The sequence below is a fragment of the Canis aureus genome, chromosome 5, assembly GCF_053574225.1.
Source record: "Canis aureus isolate CA01 chromosome 5, VMU_Caureus_v.1.0, whole genome shotgun sequence".
In the NCBI taxonomy this organism is placed as follows: Eukaryota; Metazoa; Chordata; class Mammalia; order Carnivora; family Canidae; genus Canis; species Canis aureus.
Window position 1 is genome coordinate 53,640,721 of NC_135615.1, and position 20,770 is coordinate 53,661,490.

General features: G+C 38.2%; 1 protein-coding gene across 24 annotated transcripts in view; it reads left to right on the forward strand.

Annotated features, from left to right (window-relative positions):
• LOC144314196 (uncharacterized) overlaps positions 1–20,770 on the forward strand; it is a 492,303-nt gene that overhangs the window by 187,710 nt on the left and 283,823 nt on the right. For 15 of the 24 annotated variants that reach the window (XR_013379994.1, XR_013379980.1, XR_013379993.1 and 12 more), the window contains 2 exons: positions 251–367; positions 5,093–5,220. The exons of 6 other annotated variants lie outside the window; for them this stretch is intronic. Coding sequence is in view for 2 of the 18 variants with exons in the window: in XM_077898035.1 (XP_077754161.1) it covers positions 319–367; positions 5,093–5,220 (177 nt within the window). In the remaining 16 variants the exon portion in view is untranslated. Of the gene's footprint in view, positions 1–9; positions 172–250; positions 368–5,092; positions 5,221–20,770 lie in introns of those variants that run through there. 3 more of the 24 variants (XR_013379985.1, XR_013379986.1, XR_013379983.1) reach the window with 2 other exon arrangements.

Below are 20,770 nucleotides of genomic sequence, written 5' to 3' on the forward strand. Positions count from 1 at the left end.
ATTATTACCATTTGGACTCTGAGAGTTTGTTCTCCCTCCCCAGAGCATTCTACTCTTCTTTATTCCCACTACAGTTGGGTTAATTTAGGACCTGTTAACTCTGGATGATAGTAGTAGTCACTTTGCAGGCTTTCCTGCCTCCTGGCATATTCACCTCTTACCACACATACTGTACGTGGGATGTCATCAAGCCTTTTATTTTTAACTGAAATATAATTGGTATACAATATTAATACAGTCTTTTTTTTAGTTCATTGGTGTACCCATCTCCATGCAAGTTTTGGTAAGGGGAGACAAAAGAAGAAATTCTAGTGTTTGATGCCATCATCATCATCATCATCATCATCATCCCAAACATTTATTAAAGGTTTGCTATCTGTCAAGAATTATTCTATAAACTTTGTATGAATTAATTCTTTAAGTTCTCATAGCATCTCTGACACCAGTTCTACGATTATCCCTATTTTAGGGCTGAAGCGGCTTAGGCACTAAAAGAGTAAGTAATTTGCTCAAGCTCTCCAGTTAGTATGTGGCAGAGCTAAAACTTGGATACAAGCCATCTGACTCCAAAGCATGCATTACTCACCACCTTGCCCTGTTACCTTTCAGTGCGGCTCTGGGTGACAGTGAATGAAGAGCAAGTCCATTTGGCTTTATGTTTTTGTTACTCCCTAATGCATAGTTCACTTTGTCAAATTTTTCAAAAGTCAGTGTTTTCCTTCTTTTGAATGAATTCTTTTTGGCAGTTATTTTGAAGTTGAAATATCTGGAACACCAGTATATTTTTTTTCCCCCTGGGAACAACGTCATGAAGAATAGTTCAGTTTTCAGACAAATCCGTAGTCTGTTTAAGCCTTAAGAGAGCTAAATACACTCATTTGCAATAAAATTAAAGAAAAAGAGCAATGCTGTCAAAATATTAGTAAAAAGAGAAAGCCAACTGTTAGATTTTATGTTTAGATAATTGTGTTTAAGGGAAAGGAGGAAAGAGAAGTAGAAACTTTGGAGAAGATTTTAAATTTGTGAGTTCTTTTAAGGGCTTTAGAAATAGATGTTTATTTTATCTCATTGCACTTGAAACTTAAAGCTTTTCCTTTTGTTTGATATAGTTGTGCTACTAATGTTTTTATATACCTACAACTCTGAGACAACAAGAACTTTTTATTGTTGTTTGTAGCTGATGAGAAGATGAGAGGTTTTGCTGAAGTAATTAGACAAGAGTTAAAAAAGGAGAAGAGGAAAGGGCTTACAGAGAATATATATACTTGTTTGGTAAAGAGATCATTTGAGATATAATTAGTTTAAAAAATAGGAATAGGTAGTGTATGTACATGCCTTCCAAGTGAGAAGATTATTGTGAGGAAAGGATTTTGAGTGATGTGTGGGTGCTTTTGCCGGCCAACAGTGGCACCATTTTTTTTTTTTTCAACAGTGGCAGCATTGACTCAAACCAGTATGGTAGATGGAAGGAAGAGGGAACTGTGTAACCCACTAAACGCCGATGTTCTCAAAGGGCATTTGTAATTTAACATGTTCTTTCTGTTTCTCTGGTGTAAAGTACATTCTATCAGGTTAAAAATGGATGAGATATGATTTTGAGGAAATGACGTTAGAGTTCATTCATAGGACACAAAACTAATGCACTGTGTAATTATTGTTGTTGTCTTCCACCAGTGGTGTTTTCCTTGCCATTTTCTGTGTCCTCTGTAGCACTGCTCGTATACCTCTACAGATCCTCTTCTTTGAAGTCTTGTTATTCCTGAGTTCTCATGAAGGATGTAAGGAGTGTTGCAGGAGTGGTTTCAAATAATCTGCTGTTTATTGTGGTGGGCCAGCCTTGCCCAATTAATTAGGCTCAGCACTGTCCCTATTCTACTTTTCCTATGTTTTGTTTCTTTGTTTCATGACACGGTCACTGGAGTGGACACATGTGTTTTGGCCACCACAACAGAAAGCCTGTTTCCTTATTATCCGCAAAGTTGGAACTTACAACCTTGGCTGTATTGAGAAGGAAGTCCTGGATTTGACATTGCTTTAGGGACCTAGAAACATTGCTGTTTCCAAAACATGTCACCATTTCATTAAACACTAAAGCAAGTGACTTGAACTGAATCCGTTCATGAGAACCCTACCGCCCCCCCGACTGCTCCTATTTTAGCCCATATAAAATAAACACGATTTAAATCTTACTGACAATTTCTAAAGATGCCAATATTAACAGTTAGAATCATAGATAATAATATATTTGTGAAAGGAGAAATAATAGACTTGAAAAACTAGATAATTTTCTTTTTCATTACCTAGCTGATGATATCGGCATACTTGATTTAAGATACTTACTGATTTGAAAAGTTTGTGGTATAAAGCTTAATAAGCCCTGCTTGTGTGATTCCCTTTGAAGTTAGTCCTGGAAACAATTTGTTCTTAGAAGATGTTGGAATGAGCTCTAAAAGGGACATCATTCCCTAGAGTGTATCAAATCTTACTTGTCTAAAGTTCTTGGAGAAGTTATAAATACCATGACATCCTATCTATTTTTCACTTTCTACTTAGAACTGCAGCTTGAAATCTTCCAATGAAATAGTTCAGTTGCATCACCCAACTCAAATCACTGGATGCAAAGCTTTTCCTTCTGATTTCTGAATTTGTAGGTCCCACGTGAACTGAAACTGGCAATTTCTTTCTGCTGAGTAGCAGTTTACAGAGGGTACTTTTGAAATTTTTCAAAATACAATTTCAGAGAAATGCCTTTGGATCTTTTTTCTGGGATATAGCAAGCAGGAGGGGGAAAAGTGGCTAGATTCACCATCCTTTTGTGGAGGAATATTGAAACACTCTAATTCTGCATTGATGTTCCTGAAAGTTTTTAAGGCAAGAATCTTGAAAAATACTCTATATGCACACATTTCCTACCCCTTTTATAGTTTAAGACAGGATTGAAGATGGCCACATTTTTAATTCTCAGAGGTAAAGTGTATTTTACTAGTGGAAATAAAATTAATGAAGACGATTTTTATATTTTCTTTTGCTACTTGTAACCATTCCTAGTGAATAGACATAGAAATAAAATTTTTAGTCACTCACAAAAGAAAGTTTATTTTAAAGAAATCCTCTTAATAACAATTATTTAATAATTCTTCACTATTTTCTGCTAAATGTTCCATTGGTACTTACTGGAGAAGCTACTTAAAGCATAGACTGTGCTATGTAGGGGACCTTCATCACAGAGTTAAAGAGGTTCTGGCCAGTTAGGTGTGTGTCTTGCTCCCATAGGATACATCCTATTGCAGGTACAACAGTTGTATTTGGTAGATGGCTCAGTGGGGGTACATCTGATTAGTAGCATCACATTACTTTTTTCAAAAAAAAGTAGAAACAATAGATAAGTCAGGTATAAATTAGAAAGGGAAGTGTACAGAGCTAAGAGCTTTATACTCAGATTCAGAATGGTTTCTGAAATGTATGGCCTAGAAATACTGGAATGATCCAACATCTGAACCTGTTGTTCCAACTATAGAATGCAGGTGACTGTTTACTATAAAAATTAAATGGGATACTCCATGAAAGTGTTGGGCAGATTATAAGATCCTGTACAATTGCAGCATGCCTCGTAACTTTGTGACTTCTTTTTTTTCTTTTTATTGAAATATAATTGACCTATAACATTGTATTAGTTTCAAGTGTACACCACAGTGTTTTGATATTTGTATGTATTATGAACTGATTGATTACTACAACAAATTTGGTTAACATCCATCACCGTATGTATTTACAAATTTTGTCTTAAGGCTTTTTAAACTTTGGGCAATACCAATTTCTTTAAGAAACTTCCTTTGTTAAAAAAAATAACTTTTAAATGAATAATTATAGGTTTGTGGAATTGAAGCTTGAAACGTGGGTCTGTATTTGGAAGGAGAGCACAATGCAGCCATGTTGACTCCCCCTACCTCCACCTCTAGATGGAAATACCAAGGATGCTTAGAGCCCAGAGACCAGGGCTGCAGATTGTGCCATTTATTAGCCATGTGACCTGGGGCTAGTTACTTCTCTGAGGTTTTATTCCCTTCCACTTGATGTAATGATACATATCTCTTGGGGTTGTTTTGCGAATTGGAAAGGACCCCAGTGCATCTAGTGTACAGTGCTTGGCAGATGGGCATAGTGGTAACTTACATATGTAGATCTTACTATCAAGATGATGCTGAGCACATTAAAGATGTTAACTCATCGAATCGTCACAGTATCCCAATGGGTCAATAATAAGTTATCTCCATTTTACCCATGAGAAAACAGAGATGAAGATTAAATAAGTTGCTCAGCGTCAGCTATCTAGTTAAGTGTTGGAATCAAGCTTTAAATCCAGGGAAGACTGGCATAGTGTTTGTGTGCTTAACCATTTCACTGATCTCTCTCTCAACAGGAGAGGTCTTTCCTTTAAAGGAATCCAAGTCTTTGATTGGGATTTGTGGATACTTGTGTCTTTCTCACATACAGGCTACCTTGAGTTCTACAGAAACTTCTTGGAGAAATGCTTTTTCCTAAAATAGTCTCTTAAGAATAGCATAAATTTGGGGTAGTGATAAGATTCAGTAGATTTAGTATATACAAATTTTCAAATACTTGGTTTCTTACATACACAAACTGAGAGAAGCAAAATGTGCTTGACTGCATTACTTACAAATACTATGCTTGTATTAGCATACTTGTCATTATCTAATTTCTTAGAATTTTCTTAAGCCCCATACAATTTAATGATTTCAAATAAAAGTTACTTTAGTAAGTAGACTGGTATTAGAGGAAGTTAACTGTGTGACTTTAGGCAAGTCCCATAAATTCTCTGAGTCTTACTACTATTCTGACCTGAAAAGTAGGAAATATTAATCCATCTTGTGTTCACTGTGAGAATCAGATTAGAACATTGATGTAAAAAAAAAAAAAAATAGAACATTGATGTAAATGGCTTTGGCCAACTCTCAAGTGTGACCTAAATGCAAGGATTGTTTTTGGGGTCAGAAGAGTTCCAGGATTTCATGTGATTGCTCATTCAAGTGCCTGGATAGCTGGGATGTGAAATCTGCATTCTTAATCCTAGACCTTGGCCAGTCATCTGAGATATCACCTCACTGGCAAGACTACATGGCACTTAGACCACACTGCTTAATGGACTCCTGTGAGAGGAAAGGGGTTGGCTCATCAAGCAAGATGGTCTCTCTGAATCAGGTAAGAGCTGGCCTGGTTGCCATTCACGATTCACAACTCTGAAAAATTCAGAAACCTAAAATTAAAGTAGAGAAGTTCTAGAAGTTCTGCAGCTTCACTGAGCTTGAAAACGAGAACTTCAAGGTGATTTAGTATTCATATTTTATAATAGGGCATTTGTAAAAGAAACCAAATGTGATCAGTCCCAGCGTTTTGAGCTGCCTCAAGTTTTTCCACAGGAAATCTTTTCCATTTTAGCCATAGGAATTGTTACTCTTTATTTCCTAATCCCAGTGTTTTGTGTCTGGAAGTGTCTTGAGCTCCTCAAGCCCAGCGCATCATCCAGACCCCTCCCCCCTTACACCGCTGAAGTACACTCTTGCCTTCTTTACACTACCTATAGACTCTTGACCTTTCTCCTCCTCTTCTTCAGTGTTCTTTCTCATATTCTCCCTGTCCTCTTCTCCTTGTATTCCCACTTTTGTGTCATTTGCCAACTTTTAATTATAGACATCCAAAAGCATGGAAAATTAATGCCAATAAGTTGACCATTTTTTCACACTGTACTTGGGGTCATGGGAGAGAAGGAGAAGGAAGGGATGAACTTGATATCAGAGGCAAGCCATTCTGGATAGAGTAAACAACTTTCTCTTTTAAATGAGAGCAGCTTCCTGTTCTTGGCCCCTTTGGAAGAGCTGTTTTCCCATCATGCCTTGCACTTTTCTCCCAGAACAACTGTGGCTTTCCTTCTTCCACCCTTTACTGCTGTCCTCTGGCAGTCTTTCAGTCCTTTCTGCTCCCTTCTCTTTGAGGCATCAGTGCTGGCTGGGCTGCTTTCCTGTGCCTTTCCAAATTCTTCACACTTCTCTTGCCAGTTTTGGGACGATTCATGATCTCTGCATCCAAAATATTAGTTCTAGAAAAAGATCTCCCTGATTTCCTGGTCTCAGTTGACTGAGACCTAAGCCAGAGAATGGGGCAGAAGCAAAGTTGAGATTCTTGCTGGCCCTTGGCCTGGTTCACTCTTCAGTTGTCATGTTTGCTGAGATTTCCAAGCGTGATGTGAAAGTCACAGTCTGAAATACAAATGTTCGCGCTTGGTTATTCTGTTCATTTCACATTTCAAAGTAAAGCAGATGTGGGCTACTATCTATTTAGCTCTTGCTTTCAGCTAAATTTGTGTTAATGATGTTTGAGAAATTCATATTTTGCACTTTGTCAAGTTCTTTTGTATCATTGATCTTTTTCACTTTCCTTTAGATACTTAATATCATGTTGGCTCTTGGTGTTGTTAGAAAAGCTGTTTTCTCAGATTAAAGTTAGCCTTTCTTCCCTTTGCTGTGTCATTCCTAATTATGTCCCCTTTCCTCTTACCAAGACCACCCAGAAAAATTTCTCCCTCTCAAGTGTTTACAGTCTTCGAAATCGTGCACATCAAAATGAAACATGGCTGGGTATTTGAACTTTCTAAGTACACCTCATTAATGGAGAGTCAACACAGTATATGGCATGATGAATGAAACTGTGTTTTTGACATGACTGTTTGCTCTGATAAATTTAAATGATTCTTCACCCACTAGTGCTATACCCTGAGCTTTCAGAAATACCCTAAATGTTTTGATACTGCTACATGTTGATTTCTATCACATTCACTCTAAGACTTTAGTAACATCCCTGACGGTGATGATACATGGAATCTTCTATTCAAATACATAAATTTCTTCTCTGTTCACTTTTTAATGAATAAAACAGGTGCTTTTACTGATAATATTTAGGTTAAATGGTAGCATTGTAAATTTCTCATTTAAGTGAAGACCTTGGCATATAGGTTTCACAGAACATCACAGTTTGTTCAGATGTAGTATGATGGGTCAGCAATTACCTTCAGTGTAGGTAAGTAATAAAAGCAAGTTGGCAGAACTAGAGAAAAAGTAACAGGTAGAGAATAATAAAACCCTGTGTTTACCTAAAACATTAAATACATTGGTTTGACTATTCTTCTATAGCCTTATTACCAGTTGTCAGTAACCATTCCAAATGTACTAGGTTTTGCAAACGGTTTTTTTTAACACTAGGGCTTCATGGGAAAAATAATAACAAATTGATCGTGCTTTTAGAATGCTTACTATATGTCAGGCGCTGTATTAAACACCTACATGTGTTACTTTATTTAATTCTCGGGAAAACTCAATGCAGTAGGCATTATTATCATTCTTATTTTATATATATTTTGAGACTGGTTAGACAGATTAAATAACTTAAATTACATAGAGGATGAAACCAGGATTTCAGTACATTTCTCTCAGGTTACAGACCCTGCCCTCAAAAGCATATTGCCAACCTGGAGGGAAGCTCACTTTGGGTGCCATGTTAACCTGTGGCACCCCTGTTTTTTTCCCCTCATTGATCAAAGTTATCAACCTCGCTCTTTCAGGGAAGGATGAAATTCCTTTACAAACCTATCTTAAATATGTCTTTTTTTCTTGAACAAATTGGAATTTACCACTCCCGCTTTTATTATAAAGTCTTAAATGACTAAACTGTTTTTTCTTTTTTTTTTTTTTTAAAGATTTTATTTATTCATGAGAGACACAGAGAGAGACAGAGGCAGAGACACAAGCAGAGGGAGAAGCAGGCTCCATGCAGGGAGCCCGATGTGGGACACGATCCCAGGTCTGCAGGATCACACCTCGGGCCGATGGCAGCACTGAACCACTGAGCCACCCGGGCTGCCCAACTGTTTTCCTTTTATATCCCAGTGAGGCCCACTCGAATTTCTCCTCTAGCTGTTGGGAGAGAGAACAACAGATAGCGGTCTCCAGTTTGGGGCAGCAGTTAGTCTGAGGTAGATCAGAATAATAGAAGAGAGGAAATGAATGTAGAGTAGTGAAACAACAGTGCTCTTCTACTTTCTGGTTATTTCAATCCTTGGAGCTTAAGGAAAGCCAAGATTTTGGTTTAGCACCCTACTTACGTTGTTAGTGAAGTAGCTGCAGTCCGTAATGTAGTAATTCTAAAACACCAGATTTTTGTTTTGGGAAAACTTTGAAAATGATGTTTGATTCTCATATGGAGTTTTACAGGACCATGAGAATAAAGGAGAGGAGTAGAATCTTTAAGTGGGAAAAAAAACAAAAACAAAAAACAGAATTGTTGAGGCAAAATCCCATAACGATTTCAGACAGATACAGTTTAGGGCAACAGTTATCCATTTGATTAATTTTCACCAAAAAAGAGCCACATTAGGAAGGTTTTCCTGGTTAATTACCTAATGTCTGAGTCTATCCTCAGGAAACGCAATCAGATGATTTACACACTGATGCAGGAAAGAGTTTTAACTTGAAAAAAAATTCTGGTAATTTACTTATTTTCTGAACAGGGTCAGTAAATGATTTGCAAAACAGTAGAATAAACTGGTGCTTTGTCACGTTATCTACCATATGTAAAAATTAAAGAACTTTGTATTACTTTGCCTTTCAGTATACCATATGATCTTTTTCTAATGTGGAAAAAGTTGAAACCTATTTTGTTTCTTTGAAAAATATTCCTAGGACAGAGTGAATTCCCACACCCACAGACCATAAGCTCAAAGTGTTTAAGAAAGTGTCTTGCTAGTAAATGTCATGCCAAAACCTTTGAGTCCATAAAATTAACTACATGTTGAATAGACCATCTTTGGAAAGGTAAAATAAAAAAGAATGTGGAAAGAAGTATAATTCAAGCCTCTGTCTTGCTAATCTATCTGGCTCATGCTGCAAGAGGAAAAGTTTTTTGTATGGATTCCTTTTGGAAACTTCATTAATGAATGAGAAAGTTTAAGGTTTTGAAGTCAGAAGGGTCTGGTTTAAATTGTAGCCTTGTCACTTGTCATGTAACTGAACTCAGGAGGTTCACTGCTTGGGGATCCCTGGGTGGCGCAGTGGTTTGGCGCCTGCCTTCGGCCCGGGGCGTGATCCTGGAGACCCGGGATCAAATCTCACGTTGGGCTCCCTGCATGGAGCCTGCTTCTCCCTCTGCCTGTGTCTCTGCCTCTCTGTCTCTCTCTGTGTGACTATCATGAATAAATAAAATCTTTAAAAAAAAAAAAAAGAGGTTCACTGCTTGGAGTACATCAAATTGAACGCAAGTAAGTGTAGAAAGCAAAGAACTTTATATTGCTTGTTATAAGTAAGGAGATGGGGAGAGGTTCTTTGAGAGGTCTCAAAGAACTCTGTTCTTGTGGGGTTAGTGGAAGCTCATACTCACTGTATCAGTGGGTAAGGAGTCCTGTAGTCACTTTGGTTCAACCATGCATGCCTAGTGTGCCAGTCAACATGCTGGTGCATACATCCTGTGCTCAGAAAATGGCAGAAACTCTGCCAATAGGAGGAGACCGTAGTATTATATTGATCTAAAGGTAACAATTTAGGGGGTTTCTGCACAGGTCCTCAGCTCCAATGCAACTCAGCACACCTATCCTAGCAAGGGACTTTCAGGTGTAGCACCTAATTGGTGTCTCCTTGGCTGCAAGTGTTGGTTCTGCAAAACGAAACACATCCCTTCCCTGCTTTTGTCCCTTACCCTCCTCTCTTTTGTTGATAGCTTTCAGCCCTCTTATTTAGTAACTCCCTGTTGCATCCTAGGTAGCAGTCATACCTCTTTAAGAGAATTGCTTAACTTACTTATCTTTTCACTTACCTGTTTTCACTTTTTCTCATCTGTGTAATGGACTTAACAGCAGAATATCCCTGGCAGGGTGATTGTGGAAACTCACATTAACAAGCCATGCATACAAGTTTTTAACAAATTGGTCATATGCAAAACATACCGAAAACAGAATTCACAGGAGTAAATTTGAACACCTGACTAGTTTTATTCATTGATTCGCGAATCAGACAACATTGCATCTAGCACATAGAAGGGAGGAGCTGTACAAAATAGGAGGCTAGTATAGGCAGAAGGACAAAGAGTGGATTATTTCAAGCAAGGTCATTATCCTTTGGGGATAAGAGAGATGTATTGGGTTGATTACCTCACTAGTGCTGACCAGGACATTCCAGACTGATCAATTAAGAATATATTTTTGAAGGGGCTGAAGCTTCAGTTAGATTAGATGGGTTTAGCCTAAGTGACTCCACTGAGGACTTATTTCTTTTAAATAGTAGGAACTGTTACTTAAAAAAAATAGCACATCTTCTTTTATCATAGTCATCATCATTAATAAATTCTGTTAGAGGTTTACTTTTTATTACATAAATCTTGGCCTAAGATGTGTGATCAGAGAATTAAACCACTTGAGGTAGAATGGAGTGAACCCTACACTGATGCAGCCTGGACCATGTAGGGTATGGCATAGTATCTGGTCCAAACAGTTCTTGGTTTTGACAGGATACCAAAGTGAACTGTTGTCCAGAGAGAAGGGCTGCAGATAGACCAAAGTCATCTGTCAACCTCTCAGGAATTGCTCCAGGCTGGCTCTTGTATGTTCTCCTGTGCTTTGCTTGTGGTACTTCTCAATGCCCCTCTCTTGGTTTTAGCTGCAGAGGCGAGCTGGGGTTTTTATTTCACACTTGGAGACCTAACAACCTGGACTCACTCTTTGAACCTCTGTTGGACCAGTGCTCTTCATTTTCACAAACTTGTAGCTGTACTAAGAGGTCTCATACCCCTCTGACACTGAGGTACCTGCCTTGGTAGGAAAAGACAGAGTTTTGGTCAGAAGCAGTCAAAGCATTCACATGGACTCTGGAACCATCCCTTTCTGAAGGGTGCATGGCTTAATAATTACCTGGAAAGGAGATCTTTCAGAATAGAAAATTTAAATAACTTGGCCCCCCCTTGCTATTCTTAGATAGTATATATGACAATTTAGGGTGGGCCCTTCTTTTCAGAATTGGAAAGCCCTGCCATGTAGGTAGTCTTGGGAGTTCCACCTGAGAATGAGAAACTTGTCAGTCTGTATTTCTATCAGAATTTAATTTGTTCCTCACTGTCATTTGGTTGGAACCGCACCCTGCATTTTCCTTTTTGACTTTTTGATGGGTAGCCAGGCATGGGATTAAAGGGTGATCAAAGGTGTGGGTGTCGGTTTATTACTGCCTGGTGTTAAAAACAAAAACTAAAAGGACAAACCTCCTTTTAAGAACTTAAAAAAAAAAAAACTACCAAAATGGCCATGGATATTATTTTTTGACAATCATGTGGAGCCATAATTCAACACAAATGATAACAGTGCATATTTGGCCCACAAGATACATGTGATATTTTACACTGCATTTCAAATGTGCAAGACTTATTTTCATATTGAATAGGTATAATCAAGTGAAACCAATTTTAGTGGTACAGTAAAGGCAACAGAACAACTGTCTACGTTCATTCACTTTCCTCCATTTCCATCCTTCTGGGTGTATTCACCATAGGCATAATGAGCTAATAATCAGTTGCTTGATGGACTGGCAGGAGAGCTCCTAGACATCACAGCCAGTAGCTTTATAATCCCTTGTTGAAAGTCAGTAGAGCCCTGCGGACATTCCCAATAATGGTGGAACTGAACAGATTCTTTTTTTTTTTTTAAGATTTTATTTAGTTTTTCATGAAAGAGAAGATAGAAAGAGAGAGATAAAGACAGAGACAGAGACACAGGCAGAGGGAGAAGCAGGCTAGGCTCCATGCAGGAAGCCAGATGTAGGAATTGATCCCAGGACTCCAGGATCATACCCTGAGCTGAAGGCAGATGCTTCACCGCTGAGCCACCCAAGTGTCCCCATATTTTTATATGAAGCTGTTTTCCTCTAGAAAGTGGCAAGAATAATAGAACAAATGTGAAGATTTTCCTTAAAGGATGAAGGCAGATTGGGGACTTAAACTTGCATTTAAAAATTGATTATGTGTGGAGGATGATCATATGTCTCAGTATATACTTATTGTCCTGGTAAAATTATTATTGGTGCTTCTTATTACTCTCAAAAGTTCTTGGGTTTAGATACTTAATGGTCACTGGAACGATGAAGCACATGGGAGTTTGAAGCCTGAGCACTGCCTATGCAATATTAAAATCAAAATTAGAGTACATAGATGTCACTTGGCAGCAAATATGACTTACAGAATCGTTGATATTCTTAAGAGATCTATGGTAATGAATGCTTTCTCATGGGTGTGTATTATCTAAATATTTAACTATGTCCCTTGTGCAAGATTTGAAATAATCACAGACCATTATATTTGTTATTTATACCCATTCTCCCTTTTAAACATAGTGGTGACATCTTCTAAAAACAAGTCTAGGGGATGCCTGGGTGGTTCAGTGGTTGAGCATCTGCCTTCGGCCCAAGGTGTGATCCTGGAGTCCCGGGATCGAGTCCCACATCGTGCTCCCTGCATGGAGCCTGCTTCTGTCTCTGCCTGTGTCTCTGCCTCTCTCTCTCTCTGTGTCTATCATGAATAAATAAGTAAATTAAAAAAAAAAACAAGCCTAAAAGAAATAAAATTCAGTGACAAAAATTGATGAAAGGAAGAAATAAGTTTAGTAGGAATAAAATGAAACCTGCGACATCATCATTACTCCAAATGTATGCTTTAAAGTCTCGTTAGTGACAAGCCAGACTTGTTTTTGAGCTTCCTGGCAGCCAATGAAAATAAAAATGATCAATCATAGAAGTCACATTATCCATAGAAAAGAAAACAGAATGATAGGGGTATAAGAGACATTCAGGCTGTTCAGTACTAATACTGATTACCATGGTAACTTAAACGTGCTTAGAAAACTCCATCCCCAACCTTCACCCTCACCCCGCTTTTTGTCCTGCCCCTTCCTTTGGCAACCATCCCATGGCAATTACCCTCTACTTCTCTCCCCGCCCCCTCCGAGAATTCAACTCTTACAATATTTCCTTGTACTTTTTACCCACCTGGCCAGCAACTCAACAGAGCACAGTGGATAGTTTCCTTACCTAAGCATCAGCAGTCACTGGAACCACTACCCAACCAGAGTTCTATTTGCATCTAAATTAACCTTGGCCACTCCTATGCAATGATTATACTGTACACCTGAAACTAATATTACAATGTATGTTAACTAACTGGAATTTAATAAAAACTAAAAAAAAAAAGTGATTCACAAAGTGTCTTAAAATGATTAATCTAGCCACTTCTCAAGCTACCAGCTTCTCTAGGAATCCATCTTCTTACTTACATCTTTTCTTACTTACATCTCTTGTATTGTAGCCTTGTGTTTTTTTCTTCTCATCCTTTTTTTTAAAAAAAAATTTCATTTATTTACATATGACACACACACACACACACACACACACATGCACACACACACAGAGGCAGAGGGAGAAGCAGGCTTCATGCAGGGAGCCTGATGTGGGACTCAATCCTAGGACTCCAGGATCATGCCCTGGGCCGAAGGCAGGCGCTAAACTGCTGAGCCACCCAGGGATCCCCTCTTATCCTTTTTTTTTTCTACTGCATTTCCTACCTATCCTTCCTGCCAACCTTTCCTTCACCAGTCTCCCCAATATTCTCTTCCCTGAAGTTTCCTCCAGTGTTTTGCCCTAATGGAAGCCTGACTGGTCTTTGAAAATACCACTGTTTATTTCATCTTCTTTTATCCTGTGAGGTTGCTCTTTCTTTGACATGCCACATGCCACTGAATCAGGATTGTATTGTGTTTCTCTAAATTCCTATTTCTACTTCCAGATCAATACATAATCCTATGTAAAAGAGCTTATCTTTTGAGGTCTCTGCCCTTGTGATCGTCCATTTCTTGATCCAGCCCCTGCATATGAGTCACACTTTCACTTATCACTCCAAAATTCAGGTGGACCACACTCGTAGTACCTTAGCCTCCACATTTCTTGATCTCCTTATCACATATGCGTCTGCTTCAGCAACTTACTCCAGTTTTATTTTCTGAATTCATAACTGCAATGTCATTAAAAAAAAAAAAAACCTCTCTTATCAATCTTACCTCTTTGCTTCCCTCAACCTTCTCTTGAAGCTCACTGAGACCTAAGTGTTTGAAATCTTACATCGTGTCTAGGTCTGTTACCATTCTAGAGGGTGTGTTTCCTCGTCCATTTAAATACCCCCTCTCTTCACTGTTGGCTTACTCTCTAATTTCTGCCACCAGTGTTCTTTTTCCCTCTTGTCTTTCTGCTGTACCTTTCTCACAGTCTCAACTCTGAACCCATGTAAGCCTCTGCATTTTACTTCTATACTAGCTTCCAGGCACAGCCAGAGGAAATCTCATTCCATTCAAGTGTTCATATTGATGCTATTAACAGTACCCATTCTCCAGCCTTGTTGGGGTGATCCTTCAGTCTGCAACCAGTCAGTTGTGCTTAAGGCTTTCTGGCAACTGTTGGAGACTTTTTCCTGTCATACTCCTGTGAGCAATTTGAATTCAGTTTCTGGCCCTGACCAGCACACTGTAGGTACTGAGTGTTTGTCGAATGAACGAAATGTTCATACTGGACTCCTTTTTCTCATCTGACTTCTTCCCACTTCACTGGCAACCAATAATCTTGCCTCTTTTTCATGGAGAAAAGAGAATCCATCCCAGGGAGCCTGTCTCAACTTCCTGTACCTCTCTTCTTTATTTCTAACTCGATGACAGAGGTATTCATTCATGTATCCAGGGCTCATCCCTGGATTTTGGAGGTTGTTCTCTGTAGAAGCTTCAGCTTAACTTTTCATACCACTACTATACAACCTCTAGCAATATCATGGTATACTGCATCATTAAGTTCTGTTGAATTTCTCATTTCCTAAATGTATCAGGCTTGTGTCAGATGATCCCCTCAGTTCCCTAGACCTTTAGTATTTTCAAGGCATACCTAATCATGAGAGGATGTGACCCAGGCAGACAGAAATCTTGTTTCTAGTGTCTGTAACAGGGCATCCTCACCCCGTTTAACTTTGGACTTATGAACTTTCCATCTGGGACTATGAGGCACCTGATTTGCATCGACTATATACAATCTCAAGCTCTTTGGCAGTCCAGAATTACATTGTCTTGGGGGAAGGAAATTCAGCAATATGCTAATTTTTCATTGTACATTGTACCTATAGTGCTTGGTTTGCTCTCTTTCCTTTTCTTCTTTACTTGGAATTGTGTTTCCTGTTTATATGAACTGGGGTGATACATAGGCCTCAACAGGCAATAAATCCTGCAAGTCAAAGGTAGACCGAGATAGGAAAACATTCTTTCCCCTAGCACAAGGCAGCTTTGGAGCCTGCAGTATGGTTTTTATGTTTTTTTCCTTCAATTCCCAGTGTGGATTGTGAACAAGGAAGGACCAAGAGTGGCAGACTATTTTTCTCTATTCCAGTTCTCACTCAGAAGCTCTAGGAAACAGATTGGAAATTGTGGATAGGAATAGATTTAAATAGATTTACTTGATCTGATGACTAAAGTTTAATTATGAATAGAATCAGGGAGAAAGTTATTTCTGAAGTCTCTCCTTGCTGCTTGTATTTAAATTCTCCGAGATAAAATACAAGAAAAAGTTTGTTTGAGCTATAGAATGAGCTGCATTTGGAGAAGTGACTCTATCTACTTCTGAGATACTTGCTTAATTTATTAGTATGGTTCAAATGATAGAATATTATTGTATTAGGCTTTCAAGTCAAAGCTCCCATTTTATAGATGTAGGAACTGAGATTGAGAGGGATGGATAGATCTTTGCTTAATATACAGGATTCCCCCTTTTCCCTATCTGTTCCTTTTCAGTATATATTTGCCTCCTTTGCCTGCCCCCACCTCCACAAATACACTTCCATGTTACCAATCCTAGTTTTATTCAGGGTCCATTTGCGGTGGTAGGCTGAGTGTAAAGCTGCAATTCTGGAAATGCCCCCATGCTGCAACTGAGCAGTTACAACTCAATCACTTCCTCTGTGCTCATTTCAGAAGAAAATAAAAACAGCAGGTATGTGTCCTTCAAGCACTTTGGAGCATAGAAGGAGAAATTTATAAGAAATCATATCTCACGTCCTTGAGACTATACATAATACTCAGTGAAGGCTGTCCAATATCAAATTTCCGGACAAAAATATAGGAACTGCCAAGAAGAGTTGGATTGTTTTTATCAAGTAAAGAGATAAGAGGAGCTATGAAGATGTAGAAGAGAAAAGGCAAGTCTGTTTAGAGAAGGGTTAAAAGACAGGCAACTCCCTAAAGTGACCAATTGGCCCAGATCTGCGCAGTAAATTTCTAGACAGTTTTTCAAAGTCTAAGAAATCTATGTTTATAAGACAACTAGAACACCTGCTCAAATTTCACTTTTGGGTTGCTTACGTTCTACAGACCTTAGCTTCAGTTTTAGAGGGTGTGAGTGATTAGTGAAGCTGACCCTGATCCCTATTGAATTTCTCAAATTAAATAAATTGTATTTTGTTCAGATAACGTGTGGGTACAGCCTCAGCCATCAGTGTATTTGAAGAGGAATAAACAATGGGATGAATGCTTAACCATTCCATTAAATTTTTATTTTAAGCTAGTTACAGACCCTGAGGAGGTTCCAAAATATAATATAGAGAGGTTCCACATGCTCTTTACTCAGTTATTCCTCCCCCCCACCCCTAAGTAACATCTTTGTTATCAAAGCCAAGAAATTGATGCTGACATAATCCAATTACTTAGACTATGAATTTTACTGCTATTTTATCAGTTTCTATAAGTATTCATTTTGTGTGTGTGTGTGTGTGTGTGTGTGTGTGTGCGCGTAGTTCTAAGAAATTTTATCCTATGTCTAGACTCATGTACCACCACCACAACCAAAATACAGAACTGTTCCTTCACTACAAAGGAATCCCTTTATACTGCTTTTCTGGAGTTACCTCCTATTGACTTTTTATATGACTGAATATGCCACGTAGCCCTTTACTGATCTTCATGAGATGGGAAACTTTTTTTCTTCTTGGGAAAATGATAATTCTTTTGTCTTTAAAGAATATTGTAAAAAGTTGATATGAAACTTCCTATAATATACAGCATAGGTGATATATATAATATGGCCCATGTTATGATAAAGCTCATATGACTAATATTGTTTTTGAACAATATCAAAGAAACTTTTTGGCAGGTATGAGTGACAGGTTTATAAGGAGTAAGAAGATGCTGTGTCAAATAGAAAGAAAACTCTTCTGTCTGGTTCTGTTGAATGAGGCTTTTAACCAAATTATGTAGTATTTTTCTTGTTAATAGAGTTGAAATTGATGCTCCAGCATTTCATCCTTCTTATTATGTATCATGAATAGACCGCAGAGTGTTTTAAAGGCGCATTCTTCTTTCAGGACAAAAAGAAAAGACATTTTTGGAAATTCTTTACCTAAAGGTAAAAAGTTAAAAAGCAGATGGCTTTTTTAGAGCAGGACTTTAATAAAAACCTTTATGTTGATTTGGCATCAGAAATGCTGCTGTAAACTTCCACAAAGTAAAAGAACCCACCAGTCTATCCTGATAATTAACTAAATTCTAGTTGGTGGTGTTTCCGTTCCTCTGAGACCATGCATTCTTATCATATTTCTTATAGTTAGCACCTGGGAAAAGGTGTTCCAGGATATACAGGAAGATGCCTAGGCCTTTCTTCAACATCACAGTTTAGTGGATGGGATGATACTTACCACTGTAGATACCTCTTTACACTGTGCCACCCTGGACTGCAGATGAAAGCTCACCATGGCTCTGCCCAACATGTATTGAGGGAAAGTGTTGTGTAAGGTAAGTTGGTCCCAGTAGGGGTGTCTTCTGCAGAGCCATTAGTTAAAAAGAATGATAGAACTTGAATCTCTTCTTTAAAGCCAATGATAGGGATCCCTGGGTGGCGCAGCGGTATAGTGCCTGCCTTTGGCCCAGGGCACGATCCTGGAGACCCGGGATCGAATCCCACGTCGGGCTCCCGGTGCATGGAGCCTGCTTCTCCCTCTGCCTATGTCTCTCTCTCTCTCTTTCTGTGTGACTATCATAAATTAAAAAAAAAAAAAAAAAAAAAGCCAATGATATGAGGAGGTCACCAGTTCCTGATCTTGGAGCCGTGGCTCTCAGACTTTATAATGGATAGTTATGGGTGGGGTGCTTATTAAAAATACCTCCAAGGAATATTTCTGCTGAGCAAGGCCTAGGATGGTACCTTCTCACTGAGTCCCCTCAGTATGTCTGATGCAGATATTCTTGCCCATAGGCTACATTTGGAGAAATGTGCCTAAAGATTGTGTGGTCTGTCATCCTCATTTTGATGGTTATGGAAACTGAATCCAGAGCAGTGACAAATGCCTTCTAAAAAAAAATCACAGTTCCTGGAATTTATCTTCTGACTTCCAAATTAACATCTCATATTGAAATGACAACTAAGAACATTGCTTTTTTAAAGAAAAGGAAAAATGCATGATTATGGACATAGGAAAATTTTCTTTTAGACCTAAAAATAAAGTTTGGCTGGAAATTGTGAAACCTTGGACTGGCATGTCTAAATATCAAACAGCAAAAGCTGCCCATATGGAAAGAATGCATAGGCAACATGGCACTAGGAACCACACAAGGACAAGGTCTCAGAATACAAATGATAAACTGTGTTTACACAGTTTCCCAGGAGCTCAAAGCACTTGGTAGACTATTTTCTCTTTATTGTGAATAATTCTAACACTGAACTCATTATTATTGATTCTATCTTGCCGCCATGGAGACTAAAACACAAAGAGAAGTGGCTGGTTTGTGGTAATGGAGACAACAGTGCACACAGCTAAGTGGCTGGGTAACTGCCCCAACCTCTCTTCAAATAGATGCCAGCCCATAATTAGCTGAGTCCTATGCTTCCTTATGGCTCCATTTGCATCAAGGAATGCCTTTTTAATATGATCTGGGAATACACCTTGCCAATACAGGCTTGAGATTATTTAGGCATAATGTTTTAAGGCATTGTTTAAGGTACTGTTTTAAGGACACCTGTGAAACTGAACACTCAAGCAGAATAGCTATGCCTTAGAGTAACAATGTTTGGGCAGCCTGGGTGGCTCAGTGGTTTAACGCCGCCTTCAGCCCAGGGCGTGATCCTGGAGACCCGGAATTAAGTCCCACATTGGGCTCCCTGCATGGAGCCTGCTTCTCCTTCTGCCTGTGTCTCTGCCTCTCTCTCTGTCTCTGTCTCCGGTGATAAATAAATAAAATCTTAGAAAAAAAAAAAAACAGAGTAACAATGCTCAAGACTGGGAGTCATGAAAATAGAATGGAGAAGGTTAATATACATATTGACTTGGCCCAGCACTGACAGTACTTGAAGTTCAGGATGATGTTTAAAGTAATACCTGTAGGACCACAGGAAAATGATGTTGAACCCTTCATCTCAGTATACAAATTATTTCCTTATGTTGTGAGTTAATTCTTAGGCTTAAATTAGGCACTAGAGTATGAGTCTTACTTTCCTCTTTTAGTGTTTGGTAGCTGAGAACAAAGAAAATTGCTGCACAGGGCTGAAACAGTCAATATATTGGACTACCTGACTTTTTAAATAAGTTGCATATTTCGCTAATAAGAGTTCTAAATTTCTTAGGTCTGCTCCCAGGACTGTGCATGTGTTTATTCAACCATTCTTTACTGAGAGTCTGTTACATGTCACCCAAGCAACAGGGATATTACTCAAAGTGAATAACCCATTTTCATTTATTAGCACAAAGTATTATACAATAGGTTAACTTTTTCTATTTATATGCCGTTAATTATTGCTTTACCTTCTAACTATTAGGGTATAAATATTCGAAGGATTGGCTTAACCACTATGAAGGATAAGGCAAATAGTGATTGGTGAACTAAGAATGTGAACAAAATTTGTCCAAATATTTCCTTGGCTTAAGGAATGGATCTTTTATATTTTGCAATAAATATCTTTCTTCAGCCATGTGTTTTTATAGTCCTGATCTTTAGTGTTGGACTAAATTATCTTGCTAAGTATAGCTTCTCTGCATACTTTTATTGCTTTCTCATAAGCCATAAGGATTTTTATTTTGTTAGAGGAAAGGATAAAAGAGAGAATAATTGATGACTCCTATTTATCTTAAAAATGGAAAGAGTTAATGCCAGAATTGCTTCTGTTTTCAGCTTTAATTTTTCATTCTTGTGTCCAAGGGGGAAATTTGTGCAGCAGTAATTTCACAGTATAAAAATTATTTTTCTTTAAATGCACATAGAATATTTGCTTTGTCAGAACAACTTTCTTTTTCTTTCTTCATTCCACCAAGTTGTTTGGTAGTTTAGATAATAATTCAATTTGAAAAAGGAGAAACTCAGGCTTAGAGAGGTATTAAATGACATTCTCAAGCTAGTACATTCATTTTGTGACCCAGCTGTGACCAGAATAGGTGGTGATTTTTTTCACCAAGTCATATAACCGTTAGTCTGATAGCTGAAATACAAAATATTCTCCTAGTTATAGATGAATGCACAATATGGGTAAGTTCTTTGCAAGTCATAACACATGGAGACACTACTTCCAATAGATCATGAGTATTTGTTTGCATCTGTAATTAGTCATAAAATGTTACCTATTGTGATCATTGGAAAGAATGGAGCACATTTTTCTAGTGCTATCCTAAA